We start from the raw sequence: 20245 nt of genomic DNA, 5'->3' as shown, positions 1-20245 counted from the left end.
GAAGCCCCCCCGGGGGCCGCGCTTCTACACAGCATTTTGGAGTCTGGAAGAACGGTCTTCCGGACTCCAAATCACATGACGTTATGCTAATGAGGTGCGGGAAATTTGCATCCATGCCTCATTAGCATCTTTCACTCCGTGTATTAGCATGCCACTTCCAAAGGAAGTGGCCTATGTAGAAATGGCCTGTGAAATTAGGTTTACCTATTTCAAAATAAGTCAACCACTATTCTGAAGTTATTTAAAAATAATGGTTGTGTCATGTCAATGCTAGCACAGTTATTTTGAAATAACAGTTATCTTGAAATAACTTTGCTATGTAGACATGGTCTTGCACTGGCTAGCATAATCAGTCAGCAGTGCAGTATGTGCGTTTGTGTGATCTAAAAGGATGTAACATTTGGTGTGCAGAGTCTGTTCCCTTTGGGGCAGTGTAGCTGCTTCCACCCAGTCCTAGGGACCGTCCCTAAATAGTTCCATCAAGCTCTTTATTAGTTCAATTTGGTTTAAACTGGGAGGATCCTAATGCCCTTGCAAATATGACTGTATTCCCACTCTTGTAAAAAGTACAGGGCCTCACAGTGGCAATCCTCCCACCCCGACCCCAGTTATTAAATCAGCTTAACTGTCTCTCGCCAAATTTCTCTATGTAAGGGGAATCCCTGGGAGCTACTGGAGAACCAAAGTCACTGTTTTGTGTCACCCTCTTCTCATCCCAAGCAGTAATCCTAGGAGAAGGAAACTACTCCAGAACCTCCGTGATGATCATTGACTGATGGAGTGGGATCCTGCCAAGAGTAGCTCTGAGTCTGCTGTAATTGTACCAGGGACCAGATTGAACCCAGGATCAGGGAAAGATCAGTCGAAACCCCATTTTACTCTTTGTACAAACTGTGCTGCGTATATCTCAGACACTCAGCTGTGCCAGTACTCTCACCCCATGTTCAAAAATAATAATCAGCTTCTTCCCAAACACCTGAGATTTGCTTCAAGATGAGATTGTTACAAAGGTGAGGTCTTATTTGCTTGCTCGTTTTGGAGTCTTAGGGTGCATTCAGATCATGATGTTGAGGTTTCCTCCACAATCACGATGGCTATCAACCTGTTATACAACGAAATGAAAGCCACGATTCTCACGTGTCCTGAGAGCTGGCAACATTCCGCACTATCTTCAAAACATTGCTATGATCCTGGTGCAAACTGGGCGTACAGCAGATGCCACTTAATAGCACCCCTGATAGTAACAAGTGTTGGTTCATAGCAACATTTTGCCAGGAACAGATCCTATCTTCTTGTCTGTAATGTTCATGGGATTTCAACAGTGGCAATGGCATGCCACTTACTGAGAACATTGTTTAGAAAAAATGACCTGGCTGCAAGCCGGTCTGCAGGGCTTTGCTCAGGGAAGAAAGTGCTGCAACATGACCGTTTGGCACATCCCAGTGCTTCCTGCTGTTGCTGCCATGCCGCAAATTTGTCTGTGCCTGGAGACCACACAGGAGATAAGTGGCTGGAACACCCATGGGGCCTAATGGGAAAGCCCCAGCTGGAGTCCTAACTCTGCAGGCTGGGAAGGGAGGCTGTAGCCAGGCTGCAAATGGAATGCCAGGGCTTTCCAGGGCTAGCACCACTGCTCAGGGAGCTGCATCAGGGACCTCTCCTTGCTGCTGCCCCACCTCCAGTCTCTCCTCCCAGCCTGTAGGGAGCTGTACCTTGCAGCTCCAAAGGCCCCCAGGTCCCTACAACCCTGCTGCCCACAGTCTCCCCTCACTGTGGAAAGCCCTGGCAAGTAGGTTGCAGCCTCACTCCCCACTTCTGCCCTGAATGCCGACAGATTTGTGAGGCTGGAGGAAGAGAAGCCATGCCCCTGCACGTGCTTTCCTGGCTGCAGTCCACAAACCTGTCTTCTGCTTAGCCGTAGCTGCTGGATAATAGCAACTTTTTGATGGCAATTGAGGCATAACTGAGTTCAGTGATGCCAGCATAATTACACTAACATAGGACTAGCATTAACTGAGCATCATGTCTTAATACTACAGTATTCGGCCCTCTGCATTTGGGCTAAGTACTGTAGAGTCCTGCCACATTTTTCATAAGGATGACAGGAGGAGACAATTTTCTACACATGCCTGTCTCCTCATCTAACATACCACTGCAAAGTATGGTGAAAAATGCCATATTCGTTAGTACTAATGGCACAAAGTTAATGAACCACTGAACAGACCATGGTCTTTAGATTTCTAATGTCTTCTCAGTCAATATGCTGCAAATTAGAAGTCAATAACTGAACAACATTTTAATAGAAAGTCAATTGTGCGATACGTACGGCATTCCTCTAATGTTACAAATACCTGGAAAGGTGTTCTGTAAGTTTTTGTCATTCTGGGTTATAGGGAAACAAAGTCATATTTTCCTTTTTGTGGCAGGGCTTTTTCTCCTCAACTGCATGATGCTAAGTCTGTGAACTCCAATAGACAAACAGACAGAGCCTACTTCTCCCCTCACATCCCCCCATCAATAGCCATGCCCAAATGCAGTGTTTAAAAAATTCCAGACTGACAATCCTGGAGGACAGAGTCCTACGCTGATCCACAGAACAAATGCTGCACAAGCAGAGCTAGCTTCCTGACACAGGTCTGTTGATGTGCTATAATGAAAGGATTTTTCATTTGTTATGCCCATTCAGTCCTTAAACTGTCCCAAGAAACAGTTAACAAGTGGTAGCAGTAATTTTTCATGAGACAGTCACTTATCTACTGGGACCGCCAAACTCATGTCACATTGACCATTATACAGCTATCAGATGACACCAACTTTCAGTAACTGCCAATTGAGACCTTGTGTCACTGAAGTCAATGAAATGGGTCTCATGGACTGCAGTGGGATTTGGATCAGGCCTTTAGTGCTCAAGTGTGGAACACTTACTTTTGGAAACAATCCAATGGAAGTCAATGCTCAGTAGAGCGCACAGGCTGGACTTGAGCTTACAGCTTAGAAGGTATTTATACCATTAACCCAACACCCTGAGAGATCTAGTCCCCCTGCACACAGCTTTTATGTAAAATAAGGTTTGGACTCTGCCACTCTTATTCACTGTGCAATCAATGTCTACATGTGAAATAAGATCAACATAGGTTAAGTTAGCAAAGGTGTAGATCTGACATGTTTTAATAGCCAAATTTCATGGATTACCAGAAGTGTGCATTATTTTCTTTTAGACAATACTCCGCTGTAATTCAATTTGGTTATAGTCAGTTTAGTAAATTTTGGTCAAAATAAATCACAAGTGACCCAGGGAGGAGCTCTGAATATCTTGAAAGCGTGACCCTTTTCATAGAAGCTGGGCCAATAAAAGACATTACCAAAATTAATAGGTCTTTCTTACAACAGCACATTTCTTCACAAGTAAAAATTATAGTGTGTGAGTTTTCACGTGAGAGTAAGATCAGTGGTTCAGAATATTTAGTATGTTGTCAGTGGATCACCTATAAAGAGAAGTTACTCACCGTAGTAACGGTGGTTCTTCGAGATGTGTCCCCGTGGGTGCTCCACCATAGGTGACGGCTTGGCCGGCGCCGCAGATCGGATCTTCCAAGCAGTTTCTGCCGGACCGCGCATGCGCCGGTACGCGCCGCTCCCTGGCGCGCTCCTGGCCATGTGCGCGATCCGGTCCCCGCCAGTTCCTCGACCAACCGCCTCGGTTGCCCCTGCAAAACACTAACAGAGATCCGAAGCGGGGAGGATGGGCGGGAAGTGGAGCACCCACGGGGACACATCTCGAAGAACCACCGTTACTACGGTGAGTAACTTCTCTTTCTTCTTCGAGTGTCCCCGTGGGTGCTCCACCATAGGTGACTACCCAGCAGTAACCCAGATAGGTGGTGGGTAATCGGATTATGTGCAGCTGGTCCCCGAGAGGACCGCTGCAGAGAGACGGGTATCCTCTTGGAATACCCTGTGAAGGGCGTAATGTTTGGCGAACGTGTCGTAGGATGACCAGGTCGCCGCTCTGCAAATGTCTTTCAATGCAACGCCCTTGAAAAAGGCTGTTGATGCTGCCACCGCCCTGGTGGAATGAGCCCTGGGAGTGGCCGACAAAGGAGTCTTTCTGAGCTCGTAGCACATTTTTATGCAGGATACAATGTGCTTTGAGATTCTCTGCGATGAGAGACCTTCTCCTTTAGATTTGGGAGCGAGGGAGACCAGGAGTCTATCCGATTTTCGGAAGGACTTGGTCCTGTCTACGTAGAAGGCTAGCGCCCTCCTCACATCCAGGAGGTGTAGGCGCGCCTCTTCGCTGGAGTTATGAGGCTTTGGATAGAACGAGGGTAGAACAATAGGTTCATTGATGTGAAACTCGGAAGAAACTTTGGGAACAAAGGCTGGATGCAGCCGTATGGTTACCGCCTCCTTGGAAAAGACAGTGCAGGGTGGCGTTGCCATGACTGCCGCAAGCTCGCTCACCCGACGGGCTGACGTAATTGCAAGAAGAAAGGTCGTCTTTACTGTAAGGAGGCGAAGGGGAACCGTGGCCAAGGGCTCGAACGGTGGTCCCATGAGTGTGGTAAGCACCAGGTCCAAGCTCCACGAAGGTGGAATCGGTTTCCGAGGGGGGTATAGGTTTACCAACCCTTTGAGGAACCTGGTAACCATAGGGTGGGCGAACACCGTGTGCCCTCCCTCCTCATGTCTGAACGCCGAGATGGCGGCCAGGTGGACCTTTAACGAGGATAGCGAGAGTCCTGCTCTCTTGAGGTCCAGTAAATACTCTAGAATTGTAGGTATAGGCACCGAAAGGGGGGCCAGCTGCTTGGTAGAACACCAAGCCATGAAGCGAGTCCATTTTTGTTTGTAGGTTTTCCTAGTGGAAGTCCTCCTGCTACTTTCTAGGACTTGCTGTACTTCCACTGTGCATGTGCTCTCTAGGGAGCTGAGCCATGGATTAGCCACGCTTGCAGTCGCAGGCTTTGGGGGTGCGGATGCACTATGGACCCCTGGGCTTGCGTGAGCAGGTCCGGCGCCACCGGAAGAGGCATCGGTGGGCGGTCCGACAGGCGCAGGAGTAGGGGGAACCATGGTTGGCGATCCCATGTTGGGACTATCAGGATCATCCGAGCCTTGTCTCTCCTGGCTTTTTGCAGAACCTTGTGGATCAGCACTGCGGGGGGAAACGCGTAAAGCAGGGGGCCTCCCCACGGGATCGCGAACGCGTCCCCCAGGGACCCCCGGCCCAGCCCTGCTCTGGAGGAGAATCGTGGGCACTGTTTGTTGTGCTGAGTGGCAAACAGATCTATTTGGGGAAACCCCCATGCGTGGAAAATAGGCCGTAGTAGATCGGGACGGATCTGCCACTCGTGGGTGAGCGCAAAACGTCTGCTCAACTGGTCTGCCTTCACGTTGTGCGTGCCCGGCAAGTAGGAGGCTCTCAGGATTATATCGTGGGCGATGCACCAGTTCCATAGGCGGATTGCTTCCGCGCATAAGGTACGGGATCGAGCTCCTCCTTGCCTGTTTATGTAAAACATGGTGGAGGTATTGTCTGTACTGATCCCGACGACTTTGCCTTGTATACGGTCTCGAAAGTGTTTGCAGGCGTTGAACACTGCTCTGAGCTCTAAAACATTGATATGCAGAGACTGTTCCGTGGGTGACCACAGTCCTTGAGCCACCTCTTCGCCCATGTGCGCTCCCCACCCTATGAGGGAGGCATCCGTAGTGAGGAAAACCGATATTTGCGGCTGATGGAAGGGTACCCCTGTTAGCAAGTTCCCGGGGTTTACCCACCATTGCAGGGATTCGCGCACCCCAGGTGGGGGCGACACCACCCTGTGAACGGTGTGTACTGCCGGCTTGTATACACTTGCCAGCCAATGTTGCATGCCGCGCATGTGCAACCTGGCGTTCTGTACCACAAACGTAGCCGCTGCCATGTGGCCCAGCAGCTGCAAGCACGTCAAGACCGGCACCGTAGGGCTGAAGGTGATGACCTGCACGAGGGAACCGATGGCTCGAAAGCGAGCCTCTGGAAGGTATACTCTCGCCGAGACTGAGTTTATGCGAGCCCCTATGAATTCTATGTCCTGTGAGGGGTCTATCTTTGATTTTGCCATATTGATAACCAGGCCAAGTGCGGAGAACGTGTTTGCTGTGACGCGTATCATGCGGAGAACCTCCCTTTTCGAGGTCCCTTTGAGCAGGCAGTCGTCCAGATACGGGAAAATAAACACCCCCTGTCTGTGCAGGTAGGCTGACACCACTGCCAAGGTCTTGGTGAAGACTCTGGGGGCCGAGGAAAGGCCAAACGGCAGGACCTTGTATTGGAAGTGTTCGTTGCCCACCATGAACCGGAGAAAACGTCGGTGAGCCGGATGAATGGTTATGTGGAAGTACGCGTCTTGTAGATCGAGGGCTGCGAACCAGTCTCCATCGTCCAGTGCTGTAAGGATGGAGGCAATAGTGATCATCCGAAAACGTTGCTTGCGCAGATACCTGTTGAGGCCACGAAGGTCTAAGATGGGCCTCCAGCCTCCTGTTTTTTTCTCCGTCAGGAAATACCGAGAGTAGAACCCTTTCCCTTGCAGTTGCTCCGGCACCTTTTCCACCGCCCCTATGAACTCTAGGTGGGCCACCTCCTGCCTGAGCCTGGCTACATGGGAGGCCTCCTGGGGGTGGGGCTTGGGCGGGGGTCGCGGCGGCGGGAGCGACTGGAAGGGGATGGCGTACCCCGTGGCTATGATCTCCAGCACCCATTTGTCTGTGGTGATCCTTTGCCACTGGTCGTAGAATGGTCGGAGGCGATGGTGAAAAAGTCGTTTCGGATGATCTTGTGCAATGGTGGTGATGGCGCAGCCCTGGATTTGTATGTCAAACTTGTGGCCTTTGGCCCCGCCCCGAGGACGTACGGCCCTGTTGTGAGCGTCGCCTGGGGGTTCTGTACTGCTGGTGCTGCTGATGCCGCCCTTGCTCGTAACCCCTGTGATACTGGGGGCGCTGTTGCTGGTATTGGTACCGCCTTTGCTGTGGGTAGTACCTTTTCTTTGAGTATGGAGGGGTGTAAATCCCCAGGGTCCTGAGTGTGGCTCTTGAGTCTTTACTGGAATGAAGGACCGAGTCAGTTGATTCAGCAAACAGCTTCTGCAAGTCGAAGGGAAGGTCGATTATCTTCGCCTGCAGATCTCTCGGTATGCCCGAGGTCTGGAGCCAGGACTCCCGTCGCATCACCACTGCAGTTGCTGTGGAACGTGCTGCCGTGTCCGCAACGTCCAAAGCAATCTGAACTTCCATCCTCGCAGCCGCGTAGCCCTCTTGCACTATGGCCTTGAGGACCGGCTTTTTGTCCTCTGGAAGCGAGTCCATGAGGGAAGTTAATCTGGCATAGTTGTCGAAATTATGGTTCGCCAAGTGCGCTGCATAATTTGCCATTCGCAAGGTTAAAGTGGAGGAGGAGTAGACCTTTCTGCCGAACAGCTCTAGCTTCTTGGCATCTCTGTCCATTCCCCCTGTTTTAAATTGAGATGTTTTTAATCTTTGCTGCGAGGACTCCACCACCAAGGAGTTTGGCTGGGGGTGGCTAAACAAGAACTCCATGCCCTTCGCCGGCACGAAGTATTTCTTATCCGCTCTCTTTTGGACAGGCGGAATAGTTGCCGGGGTCTGCCATATGGTAGTGGCGGACTCCAAGATCGCTTCATCAAGCGGGATTGCTACTCTGGAGGAGGCCGGGGAGCTCAAATTTTTAAGGAGCTTATGATGTTTCTCTTGCACTTGTGCTGTCTGGATGCCTTGCGTGAAAGCTACCCTCTTAAACAGCTCCTGAAACTGTTTGAGATCGTCCTTGGGATGGACGTCCCCTAAAGCCGTGGCCTCATCCGGGGAGGAAAACGAGGAACCGCTGGGGTACATTTCTTTGGACCCTTCCGGTTCTTGATGGTGATGGTGCGCCCTCTCGCTGGAGGTTTGCGAGGGAAAATCTCGTGGGTCCACGGCCAGCCCCCCCTGGGATGCTTGAGTCTCCGTCCCCGATCGCGATTGCCCTCGGGGGTACGAGGTAATATGTGGGGATCTCCCCCTGGTAGATTGCCGATGGTGTCCATGCCCCGCGTGGAAGGGACGACCATGGTAGTATAGGCACTGTTCCTGGGAAGGTGACCTTGACCATTCCCTTTGCACGTACCCTGTGTGTCTGGGAGAGGGGGATTGTCGAGACACTGGAGAGAGCGATTTTGCATAATAGTCCAGCGATTCAAATCCCAGGAAGGGCGAGGGGGGTGCCAGCCATGGGGAGGCTGATTGCAGGAAAGGAGAAGGGGGCTCCGGGTAGGCTAGGGGGGGCCCCTGCCTTCTGGTTGGAGTCTGCAACATGAGCGGAGGGCTGTGAGAGAAGAGCTCCACAGCCCTGTCTGGAGAGGGGCTGCAATGCCTCCTCTTGTGTGCAGCCTTCCCCCTCCCTTGAGGAGGTAACTCCGCCCCCTGATGGGCGGGGGATCCCGGCCCCGTCGGCACCGTGCTAGGCACGCTCGAGGGCGGTGCCACACGTGCGGAGTCCTTGTGCGCCTGCAGGCTACGTGCCTGTGCGCCCTGCACCGCCGGTTCTCCGGGGATCGGTGCCGCTGTCTGCGGTGCCGCTGGTACCGGCGCTTGCTTAGCCGCCGCCCTGCCTGCGGTGCGGGGCGGCTGGCTGATGATCGGAGGCTGAGCCGCTTCCACGTGGCTCTCCGTGCCGCCGCCGATCAGCTGTTGCTGCGGCTGGGGGCTGCTCGCTCCTCCCGTCCCGCTCACTGTTACTGCCGGCAGGGATCGGGTTGGAGAAACTTTCCTCCGTTTTTGCGCAGATGGAGTGAGGGAGGCAGCTTTCCTTCTAAGGGCCCCGGAGGGTCCCTCCTGCTGCGGCCGCTCCGGCACGTCTGGCTGGAGGGCCTTGTCAAGAAGCAGCAGTTTAATTCTCATCTCCCTGTCTCTCCGTGCTCTGGTCGTTAACTTTGCACAGAAGGCGCATTTTTGTGCCACATGGGACTCCCCCAGGCACCTTATGCATAGACTGTGCCCATCGGACACTGGCATCGCCTCTCGGCAGGACTCACATTTTTTAAAGCCTGAGGCGGACATTGTTGGTGAGTCTTTGAGTTTGCTTGTGGGTACTTAGCACTTCTTTGTGCTGTTTCCCCGTCCGATGGCCTGCCTCCGCAGGAGGGCTGATGGCCCTAGCTCCCGGCCTCCGGCGCTGGTTACTGGGACTGGCTTGAGCTGTCCCTCCGTAGCTTGTTTGTTGTTTGTTTTTTTTTTTTTTTTTTTTTTTTTTTTTGCAAAATAACAACCGGTTACTTATGGTATCCTAAGAACTGAAAAACTTTAAAGAGAAAAACAAATAAAATCGTTGAATACGCTATGTGGCTTTAGCCTAGTCGGATTCCGTCTGCAGCCGACGGCGGTTGAGAGGAACTGGCGGGGACCGGATCGCGCACATGGCCAGGAGCGCGCCAGGGAGCGGCGCGTACCGGCGCATGCGCGGTCCGGCAGAAACTGCTTGGAAGATCCGATCTGCGGCGCCGGCCAAGCCGTCACCTATGGTGGAGCACCCACGGGGACACTCGAAGAAGAAACCTCACTCCCAGGCACAAGATAAGATGAAGTTCATTGTGATATGCTTAAAAAGACAAGTCAAGAAACTTATACATTGGCCTTTGAGCCATAATTAAAAATGGTGGAGCACTCAGCCAATCCTTTGATGATGACCATAAAATTATAGAGGAACTTTGTGTGGAAAAACCCAAGACACTCAGGCTACAAAGCGTTTTCTAGGGCTTACTGGGTTTTTGTTTTATGGGACACCCACGTTCTTCCAAATCTATCTCTGAATCAAAGCACTACTGCCTGTGGGACTGCATTTTGTATGGGCTGACTCCCTTCCATATTGGAGGGACTTGGTTTTAAAGTCCTGGAAATGGGGTTCTGGGTGGCAGCGTACACTAAAGCTGCTTTCATAAAAGGTTTATCTGCTGCTTACGCATTCTCCATCATCACAGTCCTGCGTCCCAGTCTTCTAGCTAAGTGAGTTAGCTTGAGCTTCTCCCACAGCTTGACTAATGACATTCTTGCATTGACCACATTGTTAAATGTAACCCTCAAACCACCTGCTGAAAGGTATTCTGATGTTTGAAACACATTCCCTTTGTACTTCAAATTACATTCTGCCTCCCCGTAGAGAATACATGCTGCCCCAATCTGTGTAATTTATTCAGTCCAACCCATAACAACCAGTGTTTTTCCTGTGAGTACAACTAGTTCATTCAATTAAATGTAGAAAGGTTCACTTGATTATTTAGGCTTGGGTACTGCAGCATGTAAGGTATGTAATGCCATATGTCGGATGTTAGGCCCTCTGGAATACCTAATCTGTGAATTTTCTTGTTTGTCAGTTTAAATCTGACCAGTCACTTTATCTCAACATAGTGCTTTTCTCTATTCAAATATGCTTTGAGGGTGAGTGCACCAGTTATTTAAGGACATGCATATGTAAGTATTGACAATATGTCCCCTGTACTGTGGAGAAGATACATAACTGTTTTAGTCTAGCAAAGTTACAAGAATGGAAAAACCCGTTATGTGAAATTGTTAACAAATATGGGCCTGCCTCTTCCTGCTGATTTAGCAAGAATATTTTTTTCAGTCCCCAAACCCTTTGACACACAATTGAGAACAGAGTTATCCATCCTACCACAGATCCAGCAGACTTTAGAAGTTACTTTCCTTGGCCAACTGAGCTGCTGAAAGGTCATCTCAAAGAGTGAGGGTGTTCTGCAGATTTTTAATACAGCCTAAAACATGGGTGTCCAATCTTCTGGCTTGCCTGGGCCGCTTTAAGTGAAGAGGAATTGTCTTCGGCCGCATATAAAATATATAATATAGTTAATGTATATAAATCACATAATAATGTCAAAAGTTTACGATCTTGTGGGGCCGCATTACTAGCTGTCCAGGGCCGCATGCGGCCCGTGGGCTGGACACGCCTGGCCTAAAGTCTTCACGTGCAGAAAAATAATCTGAAACCTGTTCTAGAAAGCCCAGTCCCTGGACCATCCAGTGGCACAGACACTTGGGCTATTCAGGGTGGCTATTCCCTTCCTATCTTAGGAGTCAGCTGAAGTCTCTTCACTTTACATGAGAAGTCAGGCGTACTTTTAAATATATTTTTAGATAAATATCTTAGTCCTTTTGTACTAAGATAATGACCTGCTAGTGAATTACAGAAATAGGATTATGTAATTCACCTCCATCCCTCATCTCATCTCTTTACTTACCAAACAGCAATCGTTTTTACTTATCGACTCCCCCTAATCTCCCCACCAAAGTTTGTCACTGTGCTATGATCTAGATTGCTTTCATTACAAGTGGGCAGATAAATGAGTTTAAGAGACAATAAGACCCTCAGCTGATTTGAATGGGTATACTTTCACCGTGTTCTTTGATGTTATGCTGCTTTACACCAATGAAGGATGTGGGCCACACAGTGTGGCTTAGACAGCAAACTCAGATTGAGTTACCTTTAATTCAGTCAATAATCTGAGTAATACCAGGAGGGTCAAATGTCTACTGTCCCTCTCCCTGCATCCTAACCTATTTACTGAGTCTTCTTGGATCATTCGCATTTACTAAACAGGATTCACCCACTGAAGGGAAAGTGAAGAGTGTCAAGACTTTACAGAGACACAAGGAAAACAGCTGAACTGGTTTTGGATTGGAACTCCTCCCTCGCGCTACGAGCACAACAGGTTCCCAACTTTCTGCTCATAGGCAAAAACTCATAAGAGGGACACTAAATTACCATTAAAATACACATAAAAGTCTCTGATGGGTTCCTAGGGCTCCTAACTCGGCAAAGGAGAGGCAGCAGGTGACACTGCTTTTGAAAGGTAAGTGAACCGTGGGTTGGGGGGGGTTAGGGAGGGTTAAAGGCTGGGAGCGGTTTGGGGATGTGAGTGGGAGGGTTAAAATTTGGTGGTGGGTTGGGTCTGTGAGGGTGGGAGGAAGGCGGGGGTGGTTCAGGCTGCTGCAGGTTGGGTCTGTGGGGTGGGTGGGTGGGTTTAGGCTGCGGTGGTTTGGGGGCTGGCAGGGGGGGATTAAGGCTGTGGTGGTTTGGGGCTGTGGGGCCAATGGCGGGGCGTCAGGCTGTTGGGCTGTGGGGGGTTCAGGCTGCCACAGGGCCAGAGAGGGGGTCAAGCTGTGGGGATGGTGGGGGGGTCAGTCTGCTGTGGTTTGGGGCCATGGGGCCACCAGGGGGGGTCAGACTGCTGCGATTTGTGGCTGTGGGGCCAGTGCGGGGGTCAGGCTGCCCAGTTTGGGGGCCGTGGGGCTGGTGGGGTGTCACGCTGTGGGGCCAGGAGGGGGGGTTTGGCTGACGCGGTTTGGGACCGTGGGGCTGGTGGAGGGTGTCAGGCTGCAGCAGGATGGGGCTGTGGAGCTGGCGGGAGGGTCAGACTGCACCAGGTTGGAGCTACAGGGAGAGGTTTAGGCTAAGAAAAATAAATAGAAACTAATACCTATTAACATTCCTAAGGTGTCCTTTCTGTTCAAAAAGGGAGGTTGCTGCCACAAAATATATAACCTCCTCATTAGCATGACACTTCACAGTGTGTGACCTCTCCTGGCACTCAGTACATGCCAACAATACGTGCATATACAGATAGAATACTGACAGCGAGTCATTAGATGTCAAACATTGCAATTTGCTTGCACAAATATAAATTTCTCAGGCCACGTCTAAATGGCCAGAGAAAGTCGACCTAAGATATGCAGTCTGGCTATGAGAATAGTGTAGCTGGAGTAGATGTATCTTAGATCAAATTTCTGTGGTATCCCCACTGTGGAAGGTCGACAGAAGAAATTCTCCTGTTGGCTTCCGTTACTCTTCATGACCCAGAAGAGTGTTGGGTTTGATGGGGCACTATGAACAGTTAATTTAGTGGGTTCTTACTACTCCTGTTAAATCAAACCTTGAGAGATCAATCTCTGGGTAAATGAAGACAAACCCTCAGGTACACAACTGGCTGTGAAAAGCTGTATGCACAATAAATCAAACCTGCTCTCAATTTTCCAGACTGTACGGAATCCCCTTTAGAAGTCTGTCCCATATAATCCCTTTTAAACATGTAATTTGTCTGGCACAACTTGCCAGTGTTCTAAACATTGCAGCTGATTGATACGCTCTGCTATTAAACCAAATATGGAAATGAAAACAGAGGGACTGATTAGGTTTACACTGATGTTAACTCCTCTGATGGTAATTGAAGCCAAGAGAATGAGACTGCAACATGTAGATTTGGCTCTAGCAATAACGATTTTTTCCATTGAAAGACCTTATCTGCAGTATTGTTTGTTGTGAATTGTAAAATAAAGGTTAAAATGCTGATGATCTCATGACTTTACAGCATTTTAGAAACCCCAAGAGATTCAATTTTGATCCAAATTCAGCACAAATGCTGTTGTGTTATTATTACTTTGAGAATGGTGACTCCCCTATTTTTCCTCACAAACACATGCAGACTCCAGACAGAGTCTGATTAAATCAGGCCTTTGAAACTGCCAAATGAAATTAAAGCCTCAATACAATAGGATTTTTCTTCTTTTTTCTGCTTTAAATTTGATTCTTATGAAAGTGAGGGACTAATACAGTAGATCCAAGCACTTTGCAAATAAATCTCTGCCGAAGCTTCCCTGCATATAACTTTTAACTCTTACTGCATCTGATTTGTTTTATTTCCCTGCTTAGCTTCCTTTGAGCACTGCCACAGCTAACTATGTCAAATTGCGTGATAGAGACAAACATGGCATAGCAACCACTTATGGTGAAGGCTGTACAACTCTGTTTGTGTGCCCAACCAAATGTGAGCTCCTGATTCCAAAAGGTTATTGCATTGAAATTACTTGTAACAATTCCCAATGGCATTGCAACACTTGTGGGTTTGCCACTGACTTTTCTCTCACTCACACTTTGAGGAAAATATAAATCTGCACTTTTAATTTATATTAGGCTGGACTATAGCATCTGGTCTCATGACAGACAGATATTTCTTTTAAGAAATCAGGGGTCACATTACTGTGTTTTTCATTTAGATTTTTCTTTCTACGCCCAGTATAACTGACTGGCTGAGGAGAATTTTTGAATTTTGTGTTAATTGCACAGAACAAGGAATGTATAGTGATGGGCAGACCTATTAGTGCTTAATAGCAGTAGTAGTTCATGTTTACATTGTCAGAATGTCTAGACAGCCCAGTCAGGACCAAGAATCTACTCTTTTAGTTGCTGCACAAACATGAAGACATAGTCCCTCTCCAAAAGTGCTATAAATATAGGAACTCTAGAACTCTTCAAATATTTTAATTAGAATCAGGTAATGTGTCTCCACAACAGCCACAGGAGGTAGGTGAATATTTCTGTAAATGCTCCTGGTCCCAGCCCAGGTGCATAAGGAGACATAGTACAAGGAACCTCTGCACTTCCCAACTTCACTGAACAGAGACTAGCTGCACTCTGACAGGGAACAAAGAGGCAACACTCTCTGTTAGTGCCTTTGCTGGTCCCTCATGTCTGCATTGGCATGATGAGGGAGGGCCATAACCATGGTTTCCTCTGGACTAGCTAGGCTGGGATTAGAGAGCACAGGTGTCATCTAGATGTTACATTGACATGCCCTGCTTAAAAACTCACAGGATAGTTTCACTTGGGTTGTCTGGCTTTGGTGCATCCATTCTGACACTACTCCAGTTGAACTCAGAAAGCCTATGGCACCACTAACATCTTGTCACCCACTCAAGCCTACAGAGAAAGTCACGGTCAGAGCACAGAGTGGAACTCAAGTGGTTCTGTGTGAAGAGAGTGGGTTCATGTCCCAATGAGCTCACAATCTAATTTAGCCACAGAAATATGGGATCCATTGGATGATGGTCAAACAAGAAAAGAAGCAGGCTGTGCCGGTATTGGAAGACTTTGTGAAGAGAGGTGTGTATGGGAATGATACTGCTCGGTGCACAAGAAGTGGGGTTCAGTCCAGGCAGAGAAGGTGGTATTAAAGAAAATGCCAAGTCAAGACTAAGCGAAGGGGAATGATGATATACAATGGATCTTGGAGGGATTACCAGGTCCCAAAATTCAAGTATCATGCTGTTTGTAACTCCAAGACCAAGCATCCCTGCAAAGCGTTACTAAGGACTGAACAGACATAGCTAGAAACAGAGAACCTATTAGAAAGGAACCTGCCTCGGAGAACAACATAGGTTAATTCCCTTAACTTCCTTTGTGTACACCAAAATACTGTGTTTCTGCTATCTTTCTCTGGGCAGATGAGAGTAATATAAACAGGATGTACTGTAGGGGATTTCTCAGACTTCACAAAAAACAAGGTGTTCAATTCATCATGCTTAAAATAATAAAATATTGTGTTTATAATCGTCTGAGTAGCTGTGCTGTTCTCAGGGTATGAAAGAGACAATGTAGGTGAAATAATACATTTTTATTAGGCTAGTTTCTTTTGGTGGAAGGGACAAGTTGAGCTCCACAGACCTCTTCTTGAGGTCACATTTGGTCTTATTTCCTAGGGTTTATCTATAAATATTCCTCAAAGAGGATAAAGAAAACAATTAGGGGAATACTGCCAACAGCTCTAGGGCAGCCATTCGACAGAACTTTTACTAAAAGGATTCACTGCAGATGGCAAATGCTCTAGTTACTCTGAAAACAAACCAATTTCAGTCCATGAGATTCTCTTTTATCATCCCTCCTTTGAGCAGTTCTTAGCTTAGTGTTTGTCAATGAAGTGATCATCAATATAAATCTCAACAGCTAAATTAGCCTTTGGCTCAGAAAAGTGAAAACTCCTATCAGTCCTTCCTACTTAGGTTGTCTTTATTTGGTAGTTTTACTGTTCTGCCTTGCAACATGATGTGCCATAAGCTTTTCTCAGATCATCTAAACTCAGGCTTGGATTACACTACCAACTTCTGTCAGTACAACTATGTCATCCAGGGGTGTGGAAAAGCCACATCCCTGAGTGATGCAGTTATATGACCTAACCCCCAGTGTAGACAGTGTTGTGTCAACAGAAGGGCTTCTTCCATAGACACAGCTACTGCCACTCAGGGAGACAGAATACCAACTCCACTGGGAAGTGTGACGTAAGTAACCTCTTCACTAAGCACTACAGAGGTGTGACTGCACTGGTACAGTACTGTAAGCATAGACAAGCCCTCAGTTGCTGGAACATCTTTTCTGTACCCTCCCACCCCTCCGAAGATAACTGCTGTGAAGAGAGCTCCCTTGCTGGGTGAGTGTATAATTGAGAAGTTGCTTCCACTGTGAGTGTGTTTTACAACCGAGTTTCTGACAGAAATCATTAACAGGATATTTCGCAAGATCTAAGCCAGAGATAAGGGGGTGTGTGTGACATGGATACCTATCCACTAGAATTGGACTCAGACCACAAATGCATTTCACATGAAGCCATAGTCATGAGGGACTAATAACTTTCAGTCTGTCATCACTGACTGACAGGTGGGGTTACAACCTAAACGATACAAACTTATTACCAATTATCAATTCCATTAGCCATCCAGTTCTCTGCATTTAAAGCAGCTCAGCCATTTAAGATGGAAGCTTTTAAAATCTATGAAATTGATAAAAATGCAGGTTTTTGGATAAAGCACGAACAACTGATTTCTGTAAAATCACTAATAAAGTAGGTATGCGACAGACCATTCCATTCTGTCCTCTGAACCCTCCCTTTGGCTGAAACTGGGTACTTTATTCTTCATTTTCTATCCCGATACTCTGCACAGGTTTTATGAATGCTCTTGACACATAAACTATGTTCCAACTCAGAGATGTCTGAACTTGGGCTGATTTTTCACCCATTTTTAACAGAACATTGGGTTTCTGACTAAGTTAATTGCATAATAAAAGTGTCTTCTTTCTGCAGAAAATTTCTACTTTTCTTAAAAAAAAATCCAAAAACAAATACACAAAACCTGATTTTTTTTCCAGTTTTCTTCCAAAAATAAAAAATTCCTATTCGAAAATGCTCCTGCAATGCTTCATGCTCCCATTCTTCTCTATGGGCTGGGTCCTCCAGCCAGCCCACATGACCATGGCCAATGACTCCACTGATGCACTGTGATGATTCACTAAGAGGGAAGACTGTGGTTTACCACAGAATATGTAATCCAATCTGGGAGTCTAGCCTACAGAGGATAGTGGGGGCAGGAGGCATTTCTGAATCTAAATTTTTGGTTTTAAATCTGAAGGTTTTGACTAAAATTTTTCAACTTGTGATTTGTCACTCCAAAGTCCACATTTTCTTTGGAAAATGTGACAAAAGTTTTTTTTTTTTGGGTGGGATTTCTTTTGTTTGTTTTCCAGCTAGATCTAGTCTATATCAGTGGCTGCTGGCACAGTAGGGATAGGCTGCATTACAGGTTGTACGTCCCTTGTCCAGCACCCTCGGGACCTGAGCAGTCCTGGACAAGGGAAATTGTTGGATAACAGGAAGTCTGGTCAGCTGCCTACCGGGTGGCCCCCTTTCTTGTAGGGCTCTCCCACAGGGCTGAGGACCTCTCTATGGCCGTGTCTACACTAGCGGAATATGTATTTCAGCACCTCATTAGTAATCTTCAAAATGGCCATTTGCATGGCCATTTCGAAGATTTAGGTTAGTGTAGATGTAGCCTCCATCTGCTATGGCTCCCAGCCTCAGGGCTGCCATGATTCCCCAGCCCCCTGGCCAGGTTTCCAGTGGCTTGGGTTGCCCGTGTGGCTCTGCACCCCAGCAGGCTCCCAGCTGCAGGGCTCCCAGGGTTCCTGTGGCTGTGGCTGCTGGCAGGGCTCAGTGCTCAGCCAGCTCCCATTGTCCAAACCTGAATACATATCCCAGCACTGAAACTTTGGAGGAAGTTTCCACTCAAATCTGAAAATAACTGATTTTAATCATCTTCAGGACTGAAAGGTTTTGCTTTGAACTCCATCTTTTACACAAGGAAAATCAGACAACAGAAGCTGGCTTTACAATGAAAACACACACAATGATGTGACAGGATGCATGAGGAAAGGGAAACCAGGACACAAGATGGCAGCCAAATAGGTAACAGCACTTTAAGGAGTTGATCTGCTCTTGGCACAGTCAGGGTGCCCACAGTCTTACCTTTTTATGGCTTTGTAGCAAATGATGACAACTACAAGGAGGAACACTAGTGTGGCGCAGCATACTGCAATGATGATAACCAGGCCTGGCCACCAGGACTCTTCAGTGGGGCAGAACGTAGACTTGGGAGCTGTAAAAGATAATGTGAAAAACATACGAGTTCCGCTGGATAAGCAGTTTATAATCAGACAGGCTTCATTCACCCGGACTATAGGACTGCACCAGGGCCTGAGACATGTACAAAGAGGTTATTTCACATCAGGGACCAGTTTTCTGAGCAGTAGATTCTGCTGTGCTGTACACTGGATTTTGCTTGAGACCTTCATGGTGCAGCAAGCTATCAAGTGCTGGCCGAAGTCCTTTCTGTTGCTACATCATCCACCATGCTGTATTCAGGTACAAGGGGAAAGGCACAGATCTGCTGCCAAAGAGCAATCTCTATTCTCTTGGTGATTGCACGTCTATAGCAGGATAAGTTTCAGTTTTACAGAGACATCATGCTGATAAGTTCAGGCTTTTAAACAAAATTAAGTTTATCTGGGAGAAATAGCAGTGCCTACAATCAGGGATGGAGCTGCTATCATATTAATCTTTGGATGGAGGGTGGGAAATTAGTTTAAAAGAAAACAGGAATTTTATTACATTTTTAATAGCTTTTAGAGGAGATTACAAACTTTTTTCAACTGCACTGTTACTTTTAATGCATGTACTTCATATCAATTAATTAACACATTTTATGAAAATATAAATGAAAAGAAGAAAAGTGTATTAATTTGTAAGGGCACTACCCACAACAAGGAGTAATCATGACATATTTGTTTCCTGTGAGGTTTGAGAAGAGAGCAATATGATTAAAGTCTGTAGCTAGGCTTTTCAGAATTTGATTTTTAAAAAAAGTAATTTTAACAGATATCAGTGTTTATTTGAAGCACTTTTCAAATTTTTAACATAAATTTTCACATTGGCCCAGGATTATGGGTTTTAATAATTGTTTCTGATTTTTATGATTCAAATTTTCATGGTTGCAGAAGATTATGGGGGTGCATGAGAATCACTAATTAATTATAGTAGACGTTGAGATTCATAAAGTCAAAATGCTGTAGTCATTCAAGCACAAACTGTCAATGTCACATGTCAAAATATTCAAGCAAATATCCTTAGACTCTAAATTCCCAAGTAGGATTTTCTTACATTTCCTATATGAAAGTTTCAACCATTACCAATGGAAATATTTTTTGACACTTGGTGAATATGGTGAAAACCATCTATTGATGAAAGTGTAATCCTTCAAACCTATCTATTGGGCTGCAAATTATGAAATCAGGATTGGACATTTTTCTAAAACATATGCTGCAGAAGTTATGTGTGGAAAGTTGTATGGATTTGTTATATAGGAGGTCAGTTGTTCCTTCTGGTTTTGGAATCTATGAATCCATGGCATTCCCCGTGGCCAACACAGCTGGAACTGGGAAGAGACCATTGAATTTCATTGCATTTGTGACCTGACCAAGATTATAATTCATGTCTCCATAAATTGAACATCAGGGGTTCTATTGTTCAATTTAATAAATACCAGAACAAAACGGAGCACCAGACACTTTTTATTATCATTTGAACATGTTGCTTTGATCTGGTGCATTTCACTCTCTGAGCCTAATGTTATATAGTCACTGCCATAGATAAGAATCAAACTCTTCCCTCAAAACTGTTGTGATCAGGTTTTTTTCACTGACATGATTATGACTGGTTAAAATCACAGAACTCCCCTTGATTTGTACCTCTGGTGTGCTGATCATACCACTGATAGCTCCCAGGGGCTCCCCATCACACTTTTCTGCTGCACAAGATTCTCTGATCTCCCCAGCCAAGGCACAGAGCTGGGCTTATGGTCCCCTCCTAAGAGCAACACAGATGCTGAGCCAATTGAGCTCTTAGAGAGGGAGAAGTGTTGATCTGTATCTTCACAAAACAAAAAAAGACAGTCCTGTAGCACCTTAAAGACTAACAATATGATTTATTAGATGATGAGTGGGTCTATCGCACAAAAGCTCATAATCTAA

The 20245-nt window shown here is 46.9% G+C and overlaps 1 protein-coding gene across 5 annotated transcripts in view; it reads right to left on the bottom strand.

The window, feature by feature from the left end:
• PRIMA1 (proline rich membrane anchor 1) overlaps positions 1 to 20245 on the bottom strand; it is an 85817-nt gene that overhangs the window by 18210 nt on the left and 47362 nt on the right. For all 5 annotated transcript variants that reach the window (XR_012646118.1, XR_012646119.1, XM_074998748.1 and 2 more), the window contains exon 4: positions 18186 to 18315. Coding sequence is in view for 3 of the 5 variants with exons in the window: in XM_074998748.1 (XP_074854849.1) it covers positions 18186 to 18315 (130 nt within the window). In the remaining 2 variants the exon portion in view is untranslated. The remainder of the gene's footprint in view (positions 1 to 18185; positions 18316 to 20245) is intronic.

Source organism: Carettochelys insculpta, chromosome 6 (assembly GCF_033958435.1).
Source record: "Carettochelys insculpta isolate YL-2023 chromosome 6, ASM3395843v1, whole genome shotgun sequence".
NCBI lineage: Eukaryota > Metazoa > Chordata > Testudines > Carettochelyidae > Carettochelys > Carettochelys insculpta.
Note: the sequence above shows the minus strand (reverse complement) of the source record. Positions and strands in the feature narration are given on the sequence as shown.